General features: G+C 41.3%; 1 protein-coding gene across 4 annotated transcripts in view; it reads right to left on the bottom strand.

Moving 5' to 3' along the window:
* Nucleotides 1-941: 941 nt before the first annotated feature.
* SPHKAP (SPHK1 interactor, AKAP domain containing) overlaps nt 942-18,834 on the bottom strand; it is a 60,173-nt gene continuing 42,280 nt past the window's right edge. The window contains exons 5-11 of one of the 4 annotated variants that reach the window (XM_080409511.1): nt 16,158-16,413; nt 12,139-15,874; nt 8,590-8,769; nt 6,606-6,692; nt 4,552-4,604; nt 4,284-4,468; nt 942-1,748 (exon numbers count right to left, since the gene is read on the bottom strand). In XM_080409511.1, coding sequence (XP_080265637.1) covers nt 1,605-1,748; nt 4,284-4,468; nt 4,552-4,604; nt 6,606-6,692; nt 8,590-8,769; nt 12,139-15,874; nt 16,158-16,413 — 4,641 coding nt within the window. In that variant the 3' untranslated portion in view covers nt 942-1,604. Of the gene's footprint in view, nt 1,749-4,283; nt 4,708-6,605; nt 6,693-8,589; nt 8,770-12,138; nt 15,875-16,157; nt 16,414-18,834 lie in introns of those variants that run through there. The other 3 variants (XM_080409512.1, XR_013931687.1, XM_080409513.1) reach the window with 3 other exon arrangements.

Here is an 18,834-nt window from a genome sequence, read left to right as displayed (position 1 = left end):
TTCCACGTTAGATTTTGATTTGCTAACAATTTGCGTTTCATAACAAATGAGTGATGCGATCATGCAAGTTTAGGAATGGTTTTAAAGATAAAATTGAGAATATGGCTCTTTTTCATAAATTATTTAAAACTACTTCAAAATTTTCAAAAATATTTAGTGCAAAAGGATAGGTTTTTTTTTTTTCCCCAAGAAATATTACAGAAGCATATATTGTTATATGGAAAATAAAACATCTCTTGAATATTGGAAAAAGCAGGCAGATTTTCTATTATGCTATTTGGGTAGGGAGAGATGAAAAATAAGTATTTTCAAAGAAACAAACTGCAGAAGAGCTGTGATGTGATAAGTTGTATTTACCTTTAAGTTCAAAACCAATCTCTTTGGCAGAGTCAAGAGAATGTATCATTAAGTACATGATACTAACAGATCATCTCAACAAGACAATACCATAGTATATCTTATCAAACAGTTATATAAATGTTATAGTAACGTAAGCTATCGCATACAGTCCAAACGCTTATATCCAAAATGAACAAGTATGCTGAAATTTTAATAATCATTCTGCTTTCTTGTAAGCTATAAAAATTAACATTAAGATTTTGATGATAAGATGGTTCTTATTTCAGATATGCATTTCTTCACCTTATTAGTGATTTGATTAAAATGAAAACAGTATTTTTTTTTCCCCACTGCTTTTAACTGATATGTAGCATGTTACATAGTGCTTGAAATAGAAGCACTTTACGTAACAATTGTACTATCATTACTCCCTCTTACCAGGTAGGGACACTGAGGCACGGAGGTGAAATGACTTGCCTATCGTGGCAGGTCTGTGATGCGACAGGGCTCAGGACCCGCGGCCCTGACTGGCAGAGCTGTGTTCAGGGCTGTGCCAGGTGTAGCTCTACTGAACTGCGCTGCCTCCAAGTGAAAAGGAATAATTTATTTTTTTTTTGTTTTAAGGGGAGTAACTGAGAGTCTAGATTTTACTTCCTTGAGAGCACAACAGGAATCGGGAACTGCTATGGAAGAAAAATTATCACGTGGAAAGAAACTGTGTTTTCAGCAGCTTCTCACTGTGTTGTCTAACTGCAAAGGTGCTAAGCGTTCAGAAGGTTTTAACCCTTAGCAGACTATGGGGAGTTAAAAACAAATTGTTATAGGGACATGGGTGTGTCTAGGCATCCTGGAACATACGCTGGTTCTAATAGTTAAACAGTACAAATATTGGTGTTTTAAAACTGAACGTTGGTGTACTATCCCATTTTAGCTGATTGATTTAATTGAACTGATGAAGATGGAACACATTAGATAATTAAGCCTTTACTGTGTAGTCCATTAATTCAGAAGGCTAAAAATCCATCCCCTCCTAGTACAGTACATCCTATAGCACAATATGTCAAGAGTCTCTCATGATACAGAAAGATACAATACACCTTGGTTTCACTGCTCCTGGTTCAGTTGTGGAATGCACGTGTGCTGATTCTGTAGAGTTTGTATACCGTTGCTTGTTTTATTCGGTGTTGTTTGGAAATCACAGCATTACACAAACCACTGTTTATTTAAACTGGAATAAAACAAAAATTCTGAACAGGTGAACTTTCTTAACCCAGTTCGAGCAGCCAGTCGAACAGGCTCGGTGTCATCTCTCTGCCTTCCTCGCTGAGCTTGCAGTACTGCACCACGGCATGAAAAATATCCCCCACTTTCCAGCACTTCCGTTGAACTAATTGCACAACATCCAAAAACTAAACAAAAAACCAAAACAGAACATGCTTAGGATTTGGTTAATGTTTTGCTAAGGTTTTGTTAAATGAATACACCCAGGCTGCTATAAGAACATCCTTGGTAGATGCACTACTATATGAGGGAGAGGACACAATTCACCGTGCAGAAACGTAAAGGTTCTTTCTATTTATAAAACTTCATTTCTGAAGTTCCATAGCTCTGCAAAGACTGGTCAGGTCTCGTGACATTTTCTAAATTAGCTGCTGTCATCAACTATTTTTTATTTATTGCAATGAAAGTAAGAACAGTGAAAGTGAGCTTGATAAAGGATCACAGCTTTGTTATCGACAGCTCACTGTCAGCATAAATGGAAGTGTGACCATCCATTTTAAAGAAAATATAGCTCCTCGTTACTATTAGCTATATTTTAATTTATATTTTCTGTATTTCCACATACACATCCCATAGTATTTTAAATATTCACATAGTACTGGCGAGAGGGAATTCTGGGTAAATTGTCACATGAAGACATTTATTACAGTTGTGGTTGAATCACAGAGAGTATCTATATTTGATCTTGTTTTAACTTCCGGATAAACCAAAGGTTAAATATATGTTCTTAAGCAGCTGTAAAAAATCCTGAATTTTGTCCACTTTATACTTAATAATGGGCTCACAGTGTCATACATCTGGTCCCATCTTTTTCTGAAGCACATAAATGAAAATCAAAGCTTTTCATTTCTTTGAGTTTCACAATCAATATCTAATTAGCTCGCTGCTCCTACGTTTCCAGTTTTAAACCACACAAGAAAATATTGTATGTCTCTAGTTAGTGTAGCTGTTTGCTATTTACATGCTGAAGCCTAAACTTTTAATATGTATTTTAATGATATTTAATAGGCACGCGATTTCCAAGAGCACTGTTGTAGGCAGGATGTGCTTCATTATTCTCTAGTGTATTTTTGCAATTGAATTAACTGTTTGCCAAAGCACATGGGTAAAGCTGACAGCTGTTTCTTTAATTAGATGCAATTTGGACCGCTGCTGCTGAATGCATTTTAAATTATGTTTATGATTCCCAAATGCATGTACTCAAGAAAATCAAACAATATCTCCGCTACTTAAAACGATCTTCCTATAAAAGACCAAAATACTGATTTGTAATACTTTTTTCATTAATTGATTTGAAAACCGTGACACTTTGGTAAGCCTTAAGGCTTGAGCTGTTCTTGGTGATCTTGGAAATGGGGCTGTTCTGGTCATTCCTGAAATACTGTGGGTGGCATTTGGTGGTATGTACAATGGAGCACCAACTAATCATTCAGGAATAGAAACAGTTTGCGCTTCTTGTGACCATGTTTGACTTCAGTGCTGCTCTTGGTGCTCTGGCTTGGACTAATAGCTCAGAAGGTTTCACAGTTCTGGTAGTCTGATCCTGTCTGCCTCTCCCTGAAAGTAGACTTTGCTTTCAAAATGGTGGCTGGCAGAGGCAAAGCTATGCCTGGGCTAGGAGTGCTGCCACACACAGCACTTTTTTATTGCTAAGCCAGGGGAGGTGCTTCATAATTTCCATGCAATGATGCAAAACATTTCAATCAGTCTAATTTTCCAAGTAGCAGATGTGTGATAGCAAATATGAGTCCACTGGAAACACTGGTTGGTCACTGCCTGGACTAGAACTGTCTCTCAGGATAGTAATAACATAGGGGTACGTCTACACAGACAGGTCTGTTTAGTCTCAGTATGTCGGACAGTGCACCTGAGCCAACAGGTTATTGCTGTTCTGCAGTGAAGTCACTTCTGTACATTTGGGCGGTGGGGCCCATTCCTTGGTGAGCAGCAGTCCTCTCCTGCCAGCACGACGTGACTATAAAGCCAACGCATCTGTCCACGGCAGATCTCACCTAAATGCACAGGAGGGGTCAGGCCCCTGTGACACCCTGTGGTAGCCCCAGCTCTAACTTTATGAACAGCCAGGTGCAAGGTCCGACCTGCCTGAGGCTGCCCTAATCAGTGCAGCAGGCAAGGCAGAACCTGCATAAGGGCTAAAAAATTTCAAAGCTGGAAATCTTAAATCCAACTTTTATCTCGCATCATAGTCAGCTTTTACTGTCAGCGAGTAGAACTTTGTGTGATGTCCACATGCATGAGAGACTTATTTTTTGAGCTATGTGCATAAACGCCATGTAAGCTATCTATCTGCAACCCTTCCAATGCAGCCACGTACAGGACGCTGAATTCTGCCTTGGGCACTGATGCTTAATGCACCACTAATATGAAAAAGCAAACGGATTCATCAAAGCATATTGTAGAGGCTTTGGAGAAGGTCTCATGGTGATACTGTTTGTTGTGCCATAGACAACCTACTAAATATTTCACGTACATTAAATTCCGACACGTTTAACCCTCTCCTCCCTTTCTTAATACACACTAGCATTGCCATCTTGCTGTAATGACATTTTTGCATCTGCTTTTAAGCTCAGTTACTCATATAAATCATAACTGGTACTGTGATTAAGGTGACTTAATAGTATGCCCAATTCTGTAAATACTACCTTTTCAATTCTGTTTTCCTGAGATTTCTTAAAATACATGGTTGGAATTCCAAGTTCAGAAGCAGCTATCCACTGCAGGGTGGCTCGCAGCTCTGCATCGGGGCACTCTGGTTCCAGATCAAAGTTTATCACCAGTAGGTCCTTTTGACAATTAGCTGTTCCCACTGAAAGCCCAGCAGTACTTTCTGGAAAAATATTCTCAACAGTTACTGTGCAATTACTTGTGTTAACTTCAAATGTGTGTTTTACTCGATATGGTTCAACTTACCTTCTGTATTTTCTGTCTGTTCTTTAAGGAAAACCTTTTCTTCTACTAATTCACTTAGAAACAAACAACAACAAAGCTTATTAGTGATATTTAGGAACAGTCTACAACATTGCTTCATGATGGATAAACTTCTCCCTCAATGTAAGACCTAGAAAACTGCAAGAAAAAAGTTACACAGGATGAAAGAATATAATAGTGAATATATTTATGTAATCTGTTACTCAGGAAAAGGTATGGGAATTGCAGCGTTATTCCTTTAATAGGATGAAATACTTGAACTGGTTGCACTGTGCATTACAGTTCACCAGGATCTGTTTATCTCTACAGTTTGCATAGTGACAAGCAGATGACATTATGGTAAGACACAGCAAGTCTCATAACCTGGGTGGAAATACTGAACTTCCACTGTCTGCCTTTTTCAGTGCTATTCTCCCCAGCTGAATCTTTTTAAGTCTTGCTTTCTAGTTTTATCTTTCATCGTTAAACACAATCATAACTATCAATGACATCAGCTACTTCTGGTTTTAAATAGATTAGCTGTTTGGATAAACAATTTCTGTTTACACCTTGCAAAAATTCCCAAAGGTCTTAGTTTCTTAGGTACAATCTCTTTCTTAAACTACAGGAAACAAACTCCAGGCATGCGGTCACTGCTTCAGCTTCCATTTCTGAACACAGCAGCCGTGCTCATGTACTTGTGGCAGGAGAGTGCAAATTCACTATTGATGTTGTAGCTGTTGCACTTGTTCTATCCCTCCCAGAGGGACAGCACTGACAGCACACGCTTCCAGGCGGTCCCATTCTGCGCTCAGTCAGGGGAAATGCTGCAAGCGTAAGGCTTCTGGCATGGGAGGATGCTACTCTTTACCACCCTCATTCACAGGATTTCAGAATCTCCCCCAAGGCTTTAAAGAATTAAGATTATTTATACTTGCGTAGTGGTTATTGCAAGATGTAAGAGGAAAGAAGAAAATGGCAGCATGCAACATATAGTTGTTCATGACTTAGAACACAGGTGCTTAAAACTTCCTTCCCATCAGATTTTTTTCCAGTTTTCTGTTTGAATAGCAGATGTACTTTGTGCCTTGACTTTGACTTGTGGAAGTGCAAACTTCTCACGCCTGTTGGCTAACGCCTGAGAATAGCCCCTGAAAGCTAATGAGGGGAGGCAGAAATTTATCCCTTTGGTCCTCAGACATATAAGGGAGAGTGGTCATCTTTAGGAATGCCTGCAGAGGGTATTGCTGCCTACTGTGACGATGGGAGTATTTTAACGAGGTTAGTCTCTGAATTGGCAGCACAGACAGAATCCGTGTACTTCTACAGAAATGTGAATGCCCAGATTTCTTACAAAAAAAGAGCCTCTCAAAAGCAAGACAGTTGTAGTACAGTCCGGTAACAAGCTGTGAAGATGTTCTGATATCACCAGCTTCACAAAGTTTACATTCCAAGTGTATAGACTGTGATACAGCCTATACGCTTCTGCAGCGGCCATGCCCTGACTGCATCGGGACATTCACCGTCTGGCAGGTTATACCAGGTTGCAGGGTACCAGAATCTTTAGGCAGGTGCTTGCACATCTCTTGATAATTTAATTGATGCTCATTAGAAACATGCCCCAAAACAACAGGCAAGATGTACTTTCGGCCAAATTATTATTATTATTGGGAAGAATGCTATTGTATTTTTTCTCTTTGACTTTAATTGATCCTTATCTGACTTGATTTGGTATTACAGTAGAGTTTTGATAAGATTTGAATTTATTTGGAGAATAAAGTTACCACAATGGGAAACTAATACTGCAGAAAACTTTTAGGCAGAGCGATTGGTGGATCCATATTCTCTTGAGACATCCACCTGGGTGGGCTTTCCTGTGATCTTTCGCTGTCCAGTGTTATCACTCTGCACAGACACCTGCTTGTGTTTTTTTTACCTGAAACTAAGGGCAAGCTCAGCAGCAGCTGCAAAGCAAGGCTTGGCACATTTTAGATGGCATAAACAATTTGCAGTTAAAATTGGACTAAACATCAAGTCTCACTTCGGTGACTACTTACTTAATCATAGGAGAAGATGGCACGTTCTCCTGATAAATTTCCAGGTCCACAATGCCAAGACTGCTAGTTGTACTGCTGTTGCCATTGCTGACAAAGCAAAAGTTTAAATATTAGTGCCAAGCTGCACTGAACGTGTCTCCATACATCTTTTTGAAATTTATTTATGTACAAAGCAAAGTGAGGAGGCTGCCCCCTGTTACGCGGAGTTCCACATGACCGATTATGCTCAGCAATTGGTTCCCAGAATGAAGCACCCTAATCTGCTCAAAATAACAAGGCTTTTATTAAAATAGTTCTAGATGGAGCATGTCTCAAGTGATGATGTAAACTGGAGAGGAAAAACAAAAAAAGTGGACTATCTTCTTGTGAGTGGCTTATGCAACAAAGATTTGGCCTCAGACAAAACCCAGTCTGCATAAGTCCTTGAAAAGACGGATGATCAGGCACAGAGATGTCCTGGAAAAAACCCGCAGAGATTCAGCTACCTCTGAACATGGTAACTTAGAGCAAGGCATTTGGTTGCCCATCATACTACTTACCTGTTCGGTGACTCCACGCCTGTAACCTGCAGCAGTGTCCGTGTATTACATCACATCCCAGATACTATCTGGGATCTGATGGAACCCACAGGTACAGTGATGGCCCCTTATGTTTCTGACTACTCTGAAAGACTGAGATTTTAATTAAAGCCAGAGGTCGTTGGGACCAGTAGTATGTAGAAGTACTCTCTTTGGCTTCTTCACAAGAATGAAGTATTACATCTAAGAATATTTAGAAAAAGTAGTACCAGTTCACTTTATAACATCATCATAAATTTGACAGTGAATGTTTACGTAGATATTGCAATGGTCTCATGAACAGGTTGTGAATTTGCTGGCTGCAAGTCAATGAGCACAAACAAGTTCTGTATGGCGAGTCAACTTGAACCACTTAATTTTTATGGGAAAAGCAACTAATAGAATTTTTTTCTTACATTAGAAGGATTGATTAGACAGTTCCTTTCCCCATCGGGTTTTTCTGAGTCAGTGTCAGCACGCCATGCATTCAGACTTGCTGTAGCAATTTCTGTTTCAATGCAGAGCCAAAAGGCACAATACATTAGCTCTGAGACCAAGGACTTTGTTAAAGGTTGATACTATAATAATGGGATGAATGTTCACCCACACTGACAGACTAGTTTTGTTCAGTATTTTTTCAGCTAGCCTACAGTGCTCTCTGACAGAGACTCCTTCTCTTTCCTACTTTACTACCATACTGTCTTCCCTCCTTTTTGTCTTAATACCCAAGAGAAAGTTGTAATTACTTGACAATGTTTTAAAATCTAATCTAAAAGCACGTGAAGAAAAAAACCCTTGCTCATCTTGAAGTCATGAAAGGGCTGAAGTCAAACTAACATAACTTTATATAAACTCGAACGGCTAGGTAACATTTTTAAATACGTGTCCTGACTTGAATAGCAATAAAAAGCCGCGCATTGCAATGGGAGCTCTGGAGTTTACGCCTACGCAAGGGAACTTGGTCACCCTCCGTTAATCTGCTCCCCTGTGCCAGTCTAAGCAGATCAGGGCTCTGTCTCTGCTCTCAGTGCACAGATACCTGGTGGGAAGAGCAGTCTCATCCATCTCTGCTAAGGAGATGCCAAGAAAACCATTATGCAAATAAATCAAAGGAAAGACCATACCAATTAGCTTGTCCAATGTCCCTTTCATTGTAGGACTGAGGCACTTGAGTGGTGCCAGGAAGATTTTCCTTTGTCTGAATCTAGCTGCTCAACAACAATAAAAAGACCTGGCTGAGAACCAGAATGTGGCTAACTTTACCCCCCCTTTTTAAAAAATAAAGAAATTAACATTGTCATTAGGCTTTCTTTACAGATTCTGAATAAATCTCAAGTGGTTGACCCTCATTCCTGGTGCATGGTAGTCAAGTCGTTGACTTGTCTGATTAGACCATATTGTATACTGAGAGGAGACAATAAGGGTACCTCAGGGATCGCTCGCTGAGTTGTAAGTAGCTACTTGTGTCATCAGGATTGTCCTCATCGTTAGCTAGCTGGGACCAGCTGCCAGTGCTTTCTTCACTGCTGCTGAGATGGTTTGGAAATTCTTCAGCTGTTTTTGTCTCTCCCATGATTTCAGCATCGGGTCTGCTCTGAGGGCTGTTGCTAGTAAGGTGATAAGGAAGGCACATTGATATTTTAATTAGACAAATAAAACAGTGCCACCGGTTTTCAAGCAATGCTGCTCATTAGAGTCAACCAAGCTGCAAAATTATACAGATGCAGGAGACTGGACAAGTGCATAATTTATACACGAAGCCCAGCTGAGCATACTGAGGTGCTCTTAAAAAAGGATCTTATGATGGCTATAACCAAACACAAAACAAAGTAAGCCTTATGCTGAAATATGCAGAGAAAAGCTTTAACTTGTACAAAAAGATTTTACATGAACAAAGCGAACGCTGACTGCATAGGCCTGTTGCTTAATGCACTTGAGGCATGTGGTATTATGGTTACATGGTTAGTGCAGAATGACGGTGTTTCTTGGAAATATAGATTGGTGCTAAATCCCTGTCCCAGTAATGGATGAATACATTTCTTGCCAGGGTTTTCTACCCTGTTGGCCCTGTAGATCCAAAAGAGGTCTGGAAGTAAAAGTAGGAAAGTATTGTGGGTTCTGAATCACTAAGGACTGTTAGCCCTCTGCATTCCTTAGGACCCTTGCTGCTTAGGTTGGGGAAGGATGAAGAATTCTTTTTCTAGGTAGGAGTGCAGCAGGTAGTCAGAAACCAGACTGAATATGGAGCCCAGAGGGAGTTTAGAAAATACAGGGTTAAAGGAAAAAATGCTTTATAATTCTGCATACTGAACATGTCACACACAAATATGCAGAGGCACACGCTTCCACAAATGGACACACAAATGAAAAGTAAAAACTTCATTTATGGTCACTTTTCAGAGCCAAACGGGAGTTTGTGAGTTACTGTAGGGCTTTTGATACGCAGGCAGAAAAGTATATAATACCCCACCCCCTTTTTTTTTTTTTGATGACAAGAAAGAATTAGTTACATATCACTGCAGTACCAGAATAAAAATTAAAGCAAAACTGTAGTTCTATTTACTGGATGGTCTGCGTTTGCAACGTTGTGATTAAAACAGTGTCATGTGTACTGGCAGCCTTCTGCAGGATCCCACTAGAGAAGTTCTCGCCTTCAGACTTTTATCTACAGTCATGGCTGTGGCATCCTGTCTTCAGTTAGAGCAAGGGATCGCTCCCAAAATTCTATTGCTCCCAAGTAATTAATTTGGTTAAGAATATACTGAGGCAGTATCGTTGTGGATATCTCCTTTTGCCGTGTTCTGACTCTCAGGATGGCTGAGAAGTTGCTGCATTAATGCGGGATGCTAGAGGGAGAGGAGCCTGCTGCACGGGGGGAGCAGGATGTGTTTGCCTGAGGACCTCTGCTCTGCCAGGCACTCAGCATCTGCCAGCTGGCTGCGCCTGTCATCCCCGACCCCTCAGGTGCCAAACTCACAATCTGTAGTAACATGAAGGCCCTGAGCAGCCGAGTCGCAGGGCAGTGGTGTTATTCAGGTTTTTAATACAGGGGAGGTAACACTTAATACGTGGTCCCAAATATGAGAGGTTTTTGTGAGTGCTGTTTCTTGGAGTGTTGGGGTTTGTTTGATTTGTTATGCAATTACATATCAGACCAGCGATGCTGTGCACTGACAGCTCCCTACTTCTGAACAGCCAGTTGGAATGGTTTCTGTGTAACTGACAGGACTGGGCCTATTGCACTGCCTACATACAAGAAAAAACTTTTTTTTTTCTTGCTGAAGACCTCTTCCCCAGGCCTGCATGGGCATGGCTTTTTTATTTTTATTTTTTCCCTGTAACTGACTGTATGTTTGCTTGAATGTTTTGCCTTGAGTCCTATGTGCCTGTATCTACACTCGCAAGTAATTTCATTGGGTAGGAGTGGATCAAAGCAATTGGTGCTGATGCTTTTACATCTACGTTATATATATTTTTAGGTTCTTACTTCAGCCTAGACTTGGTCCAGACAGCTGTGCTGCAAATGGCTCACATCCATGTGAAGAACCACTGGAAGCTTTGCTTTCCCTGTCGGGGTACAAGCACATCTGGTACCCACTTGTATGGCTTCTAGTTGACATCCCTTTAAAAGAAATCTGTATCGCACGCTGCGAACGGAGCTGATGTGTGGAAATGGAGACGGGCTGATTCAGAACTGCACTGCATCACTGACCCAAAATGCTCGTGTAGGTGTAGCCTCTGGTCACTAATCCTGCCCTGTCAATCCTATTGCTTTAAACCTCCCATAGCCACTTCTGGAACTCTGCTTCAAAGGCAAAGTTGTTATTAAAGGGCTCGTAAACTACCAAAATAACTTCATTTTCAAACAGTCAAGATTCTAAATAGGTAGATTTCTGAACGTATCGTATTTAAAGCAGGTTGCCTTTGAAGAAAAGGGAAGGTTAGTGGGGGAAAGTATGAAAGAACAGCAACACCAATAATTATTCACCTAATTGCTACCATACACAGGAAAGTATATGCTTTCTCACTTCAAGCAGAGCTTTGTCACTGCTCAGAATAAAATCAGCTACAAAATAATTTCTAACACTAGCACCTGCACTCTTTCTAGCACTCTGAGATAATGGGGTGCTGCAATGCTCCACTCGTCTGGCAATTTACATACCATTAAAGTAACGGATAAGATGAAGAGAAAGAGCCTTGCTCTTAACCTCCTAGCATCCACAGCAGTCCTATGCCTTTGCACTGCACTCTCACACTGGGTTTACACCTTGCCTTAACCAAAGCAAGTTGCAGATTTCTCAGCAAAAAGAGTACAGCTGTAAGGAGAGGCTGCTAAGCTGTGGTATAAACTTTATGAAATTAAAAGAAAATTAATTTTTATTCTTTATCTGAATTCTATCAGAGAAGTCTTGAAAAATAGGAGGTAAGGGGTGCTTTTAATTAATATTTTATTTCCTCCACTAAGGAATTTTTATTACTTGTAGCTCCAGACTCTAAACTCAAAACTGAACTTCAAGCTCTTGGAAGCCTGATCTGGATTCCAGGTACACAAAGCACAGCAGAGAACTACAGGTCAAATTCTGCTATCTTCTGTTTTACAGTAGCACAGATTTTTATTTATTTATTTTTCAGTTGAGGTATCAGCCAGTGCTAAATGAAAGCTTAAACTTTGCCCATCTTTCCTGTCTCAACTATGGAAGACTGAAACATCTGTAGAGAGAAAACTTGTCTGTGCAGCATTAGGCGTGAATCTTAGACCCATAGCATCGTCGTAGTCAATGTAAGCGTGCGCCAGAAATCGGTGCTGTGAGGGATGACTGGGTGATTTGATGCCATTAGAAACCTGTAGTCAGAACTTAACCTGTTTATTTCATTAAAAGTGCTTTTCTCTTTACCTTCTATTATTGAAGTAATTTTTACTGGGAAATTGACACAAACACCAAAGCAATGTGCTGATTTGTTATTTTATTACTTACCTATTTGGTAGGGCACTGGAAACTGTGTTTTTCCCATCAAAAGCTTCTGGAGGTTTTTCTTTGCTTTGGTGCTCCTTTCCAGCAGGGCCACATGAAGTTAAGTCTTTATCTGGCTCATCTCGTTGATCGGTTTCTATCTGAATTAAAGGCACTTCCCTGTGCTGACCTGCAGGGAGGTATCCAGGGCTCTTCATCTGCTCTTTTGTCTCACCCAGACTTACTCCATCCCTTTTGGGTTTTGACCGAATTTGAGTTGCGCTTTGGGGATGTTTGCTTTCCAGCACATGTTCTCGGCTTGTATAATCGAGGGAATCCTGCTGGACAACAATTAAATTTTTACCGCTTTCAACAATATTTGCAGCCAGTCTGTTTGCGTATTGCTCCACATGTGGTGGGGAATCACTGTGAAACTGGTCTGCCTCGGCAGCATCTACTTCATCTGCTATGATTTTGTTCTTGCGCATCAGGGATTCGATCGAACTTGCCCACGTCTCGTGAATCAACATATCTGTGATCTGGTCAGTCTTGCACCTCTGGTACAGGCATGAGTCAGACTTGCAAAGACCTGAAGAAGCCACGGTACTGACTGGCTGTACACTTAAGGAATCTTGGCGATGGTGAGCAAATCCGTCTAATGAATTTGCTTTAACTGGGACATTAACTGTTAGCCTAGAGCCTGATGATCTGCTGTCAGGCATGGATGATTGCCTAAAGCAAAAAGGTGGTCGTAGAGCGGGTGGTAGCAAACTGCCACACCAGTCCTTTGAATTCCGAGGGGAAGATACATTATCTTTATTTTCCTTTTCTATTTCTCTTAGCATATACCTATAAAATTCTTCTGTTATGCTTTCTGTGCTGGACTGTTTGGATGGGCAACTTGGTCTTACATTAAGATGACCATTTTTCTTGGCTACTTGTTGCAAAGCAGAAGTTAAGATGTTGTTTGCATTTTTTCCTGCATAGTAATCCAGTAATAAATCAAAACCTCTTCCTTCACTTTCCATCTGGTTCACCATAAATCTTGAAAATTCATCAGTAATGCTTTCACAACTAGACTGCTTTGAGACAGAACTTGTCTGGCTCACAGGCTGACCAAAGGTGTTCATTAGGCCTAGAGTATTGAAAGAGGCTTTGGAATCGGAGTCCTCCTCTGGTATGCTCTCGCAGCTTGAGGCCTTGGCTCGGCTCCATCTTTCACAGTGCAGCCTGTTCCTGGGGTGGTTTGGACCTTGCCAGATACTATCCACCATGGAGAGTTCAGTGAGGTTCATGATCTTGGCAGCCACTTCGTTTGCAAAGATATTGACCGAGTCTGGTGTATCCTCAAGGTTTATAGATTCATCTACTACCCGATTCATCAACCTTTCCTTTAGTTCAGGGTGCTCATCTGTTTTTCTTTTGATCTCACTAAGTCTAGGTGCCCTGTGCTTCCGAACAACCGAACCATTAGCGTGGGTCTCCTTTTTCCTTTTCATCGTTCTGCATGACAGACTCTGGGTCACCAGATACTCGCTGCCTCTCTTCCACGCGCAGAACCAGGGCTGCTTTCCGTTTGAGTTTTCAAGACAAATGGCAGCGATTTCTGTTGCCATAGAGACAACCGTTTCTGCCAATTCCTCTGCAAAATCTGTTATACAGTATTTGTCCCTTGCATGTTTCACCTGCAGCACAGGCTGTGAAGGAAGCAAGACATGATTTCCCAGTAACGACAAGCTAACCTGGACATCGTTGTTCAGCACAGCATCACACTTATGCTTGGCCTGGTTTTCTGCATTCAGGGTGGCACTGGAAGACAGCTGTTCTTGAACACCATGGCTGCATTCGTTGTTTGCAAAGGTATTTTCTTTGTCTGAAAATGATCTGTAGTCTTTCTTCTTCTGATGATTGTTACTCTGATTTGGGGATTTGTAACAGTCTCGTGCGGTTCTTTTCAGGTATCTCTTCTTGGGAGATGTTTTTGCCACAAGTGTGTTATGCCCTGTAGCTTTGCTTGTTGGTACTGAATTCAGTGTGGCACTTTCCTTGCTGTTTACATCTTTCATAGTACTTCTCCTAGTGTTTGTGACATTTCCAAGATCTTTGCTAGCACTAGTGCTGTAGCATGTACCAAATGGCTTAACAGCAGGCTGATCGAGGTGGCTGTGTGAAGTTTCACATGCTGTTGCCTGTGTTGACCATCCTTCTGTTCTTGTTACTTTCTCTGCTTTTGTGCCCTCGGAAAAGAGAGGAGAACATTCTTCAACTTGTCTTATGTCGTTCATCTTCTTACAAGTGAAATATATTACGTTAAAAAGCAACTTGTTTGCAGTCTCCATGAAAACGTCTTGTGTACTTGAGCTATTTCCTGAATGGGGGTGTAGCTGTCTCTTCTTCCTAACCTCTTCCATAGAATGCCGTAGAATAACATTGGATAAGTTTTGTGCGAGTTCATCCCTGATTACTTCATCAGTGTGTGGAATCAGTGGCCTTGCTGCTGTTTCAATAATTTTTCCATTTATGGATTCCATAAAATGACCTACATTCTTGTATGTGTTGGGTTTTGTCAAAATTATTGATGCCTCTTTGAGAAGTGCCTCCGCAATGCTATCGTTTAGCTTCTCCATGCTGCTTCCTATAGCTATGCTACAGTGAAGAGTAATGGCTGCAGAAGCCTGGGCAGCAGACAGAAGTCCACTCGAAGCTGCAGGGTACTTCTCCTCCTTCGTTTCCCCCAAACCACAGACAGCTACAGCACTTGCTACCTGAGTCATGCCACACAGCGCAGATGGAAATGAATAATCTGTGGCAGCACAGTCATCAAGTAGCTGTGAAGGTGCTGGGTGCAGCTCTTCATTATCAGCTGCTCTGCTTTTAGGGTCTGGGGCTTCCTGATCCCGCCTGAATTTCTCTGCAGCCTGGGGACTGGAAATGGTTCCGATAACAGTGGCTGCACAAGCCAGAGCCACTTCCAGTGCACTCTGGCCGTGTCCGTTTGAATGTTCCTCCTCAAAGTGATCTGAAACTTCAGCAGAACTTTCTGATTCGGTCCAGTGGCACAGGCTGGGGAAGGCAGACCCTGGCCAGTCGGGTATGTTCTCAGAACTGTCTGGACTTTGGACTATGACGATCTTTGGGAGTTCATTCCACGACCGGGAACCAGATAAATCTTCTGACTTACAGGAGCTTCCTACAGAGACGCTGACTGCAGCCTCCTCACTGAAAGTGGGTTGAGACTGTGACAGTCTAATGAATGCATCTTGTAGAACAGATTCTGCTAAATTTGTGGCATACTGACCTGTAGTTGCCTGCTCATTTTGTGAGGGAGGATCCATCTGCCGGATACCTGCGCCATCCTCTCCGTCTGCCTTACTGTTGTGTTTCACTGTTGGGTCACACAGAGGCCCCAGATCCTCTTTAGCCATTTTGGTTGAAGACTCCTCTTCCAACACGTGCACTAAGCAGGAATTTTCAACGACAGTAGTCAAATCGGTAGCACTAAAGGATGAAGTAGCTCTTGCAGCTAATTCCTTCTGCCACAGTATTTCCTGGTCTGACTTATCCTCAGGTTGTAGGATGCCATTTTCAGCCACAACATTCACAGCTTCAGAGGCTCTAGTAGCTGCATTGTCGTTAGTAATGCAGTTCCCTTCAGGAATGAATGGCAACCTGGCTTTTCTGTAGTGGAGATTTTCAAATCCCTTGCCTTTACTTTTCTTGACATCTGAAGATGCTTCTGAAACACTTAATTTTTCATGACCTATTGAAAGAAAAAACAGAAATTAGTTTTTGCAGAGTACCCATAACTTTAAAAAGAAAACAGCTGTGCAACTGTGTAACACATCACTGCTCTGTAAAACTACTGCACAACCATGCATCCTTGTCTTTGAACAACCATGTAAAAATACGAATGGCTGCCTATTGTCTAAATTACAAATAAATATATGCATGACTTATCATCAAGTGCAATTTCTGTTCACATTGCCATGGCAGTTTTGCAGGACGAACGACAGCAGAATTCTGCTCAGCCCCATTGTTCTCACCAGTTTTATATTCATCAGTCTCGTTGTCATCCTCGAGGTGCTCTGATGCTGTAAGGAAATCTTCTTCTATTGAGGACACTGAGCAGTTTGTGTCATCCTCGGGCTTTAAGATACGAGCTTCTATCTGCAGCTGTCTCTCCTGAACAAGCTCAAGTCCAATCAGAAACTTGTTTATTTCAAAAATGATGCAGCTTGCGCTGTTTTTCCTGTCCCCCCTTGCACACTGAACCAAGCAGACATCTGCCAGCCAAGGACACTAAAGGAGAAAAGAATCTCAAATAGTTATTTAAGTAAAAAAAAAAAAAAAAATTAAAAAAACCCCAAACAACTTGTTAAGCTTCCCTCTCTAAATACCTCAGGAATGTTCTGTTGCAGAGATGCAATACAAGTTGTCATTAGGTGTTTGTAATGCAGTGTGCAGTTACTGTATGCTAAAATAAGACTGCTTGGACCGACAGCTTTTGTTGTACCAGGTTTTAGTAGAACCCAGCGGTATCACAAGGGCATCTTTATTTTGTTGAAATTACCAAGCTGTTTGTTTTCAATCAAGTTCCTGTTCTAATGACAGAGACTTATCTTCGTGTATCCGTGTCAGAGCCAGCCATCTGACATACTGTTATTAATAACCTCACACCACCCGGCATTACCTGTCTCTCGAGGGAATTGTTTGTGGGCACAAATTCCTTTTCAGGATAATTTCTGTTGCAATGCTTGTTTGAAGGTAGCCCTGCAAGGACTGGCTGGCGAGATTGTGAGGAGCAGGTCACCTTTAAATGCTTCTACAGACTGCTTTAAAGTAGTGCTGTGTTTTGTTTCTTTGCCCTTCTTCCCCTCGTACCTATTTTTGCCCAAAGCCCCGTTATTTCAGACCAGTGTAACTTCCCACTCGAAATGGGGCTCCACTGTGCACCGTGCTGAGCTTTTATATAAAACTGTCTTACCCAGAGAAGCTGTACAATTAAGTTGAAAGTTGGACAGAAACCGAGAGAAAGGAACTCCTTTTATCCTCATTTTATTGATATTAAAACTGCTGGGTATTTATACAACCACAGAGCTAAGTTGGTATCTCTGCAGGGGACTGTGTTTGTGGTATGGATGCGCTCTGAAGCCAAGCCAAGCTTTGCAGCTTGTGATCTTGTGCTTTAACTCCAGGGCCCCAGGAAGGAGCCAGCTTGAGCGGAACCTGCTCTGGGTTAAGGCAGTCGATTTTAAGCTCTGCAGAAGATGCCCCGGACCCCCTGTGCACTTGCACAGTATCTAGCATAATGCAACCCCATCCTAGACCTTTTGAGTGTGAATGCAAAGCAAATATCTAGTAATAAAGGCAATGGGATGAGTATTATGTTGGAATAGCACATTTCATTAGTGTGGTCTTCCTTTCCACCTAAAAATGTGTCTGAACAGAAAACCAGGTAAATTAGAGTGTTAAAAGTAAACCAGAAAACATACATTTTTTGAACTAGCTGCAGATAAACTGTTGCTGACTCAGACTTGAACATACACCATATTGTGAAAAACGTTATCAAAACCAGATGCAGCCTTAGATCAAACATTCCCCTGCTGTTTCTCCAGCCCGCTGTTTGCAGGGCTGTACTTGTGAAAAGGGCTGAGGGGGGACGGAATAAAAATCCTTGTATGAAAACTGTGCGAGGCTCCTTACTAATGATATTCTCTGGAAAGTCAAAGAAACCTAAGGATGAACACAGCATGTGCTCTACCTGGTCAATAAATCTCACCCAGTCTCAATGCAAAGCTTTACTCATAAAGCAGAAATTCAGCTTGGTTCTCTTTGCCTCTTGCCTGCACCCTCTTTGAGAAGGCTGCCAGTCTCACTGGCCACAGTTGTTCGGTGATGGGCGTTACTGGGGTACCTGAGCCATCTTGTTGAGTCCCCGAAACACCCTTGTGTGCATTGCAGTGCTGCTGCCCAGGGAAATGGGGTCTGGAGCTCCATTGCTCCTGCCACAGGCTTGTACTCTTATTTTTTAAAATTTTTCTGAAGTCAGCCATTAGTCACAAGTGGCAAGAAAGCTCAATAGCCAGGCAATTTCTCTCTTGAAGGATCAGCTTATTGGTATAACATAAAATTCAATGATATTTGCAATACAGCTGTTTCAGGGCCTGCTTCGTAAAAACTTCATACACAAGTTAATTTTTTTTTTTTGGGGGGGGGGGAACTTTCTGTCTTTTTTTTTTTTTTGTTTTGTTTTTTGGCAGCAGATAAAACTGGAGATACCTGTTTACATTTTAAGTTTGCTGAGACAGTTTTGGACTCCAGGATAACTTGCAGTTTTAATGAAGTTGTTCCCAGTTTATGCTTGGCCAAATGAAATCTGAATGAGGCAGAAAAATACTAAAGCATTTTTCGTTCTCTTTCTCTTTACACAGAAATGAACAGGCATAAAGTATGACAACAATGGAAAGGAAGAAAAAGCTTTTTATTACAATAAGGAGTTAAGCTTCTGAAACTTGTGTATTAAAATGCCTTTAAGCAAATGTTATTGTTTGCTTCCTTCCTCTATGCGGTGCCATTAAGGGGAATTCTTGGCCTCCAGATCACAGATAGGGAACATTTCATTGGCAATAATGGCAGTGAAGGAGTTAGCATGAGAACTTTGCCTTTAGCTCCTTTTAAATGTTAAGTTTTAATTAATGCATTAATTACTTTTTAAGTTGA

Source organism: Falco punctatus (assembly GCF_963210335.1).
Source record: "Falco punctatus genome assembly, chromosome: 13".
Taxonomy (NCBI): Eukaryota; Metazoa; Chordata; class Aves; order Falconiformes; family Falconidae; genus Falco; species Falco punctatus.
Note: the sequence above shows the minus strand (reverse complement) of the source record. Positions and strands in the feature narration are given on the sequence as shown.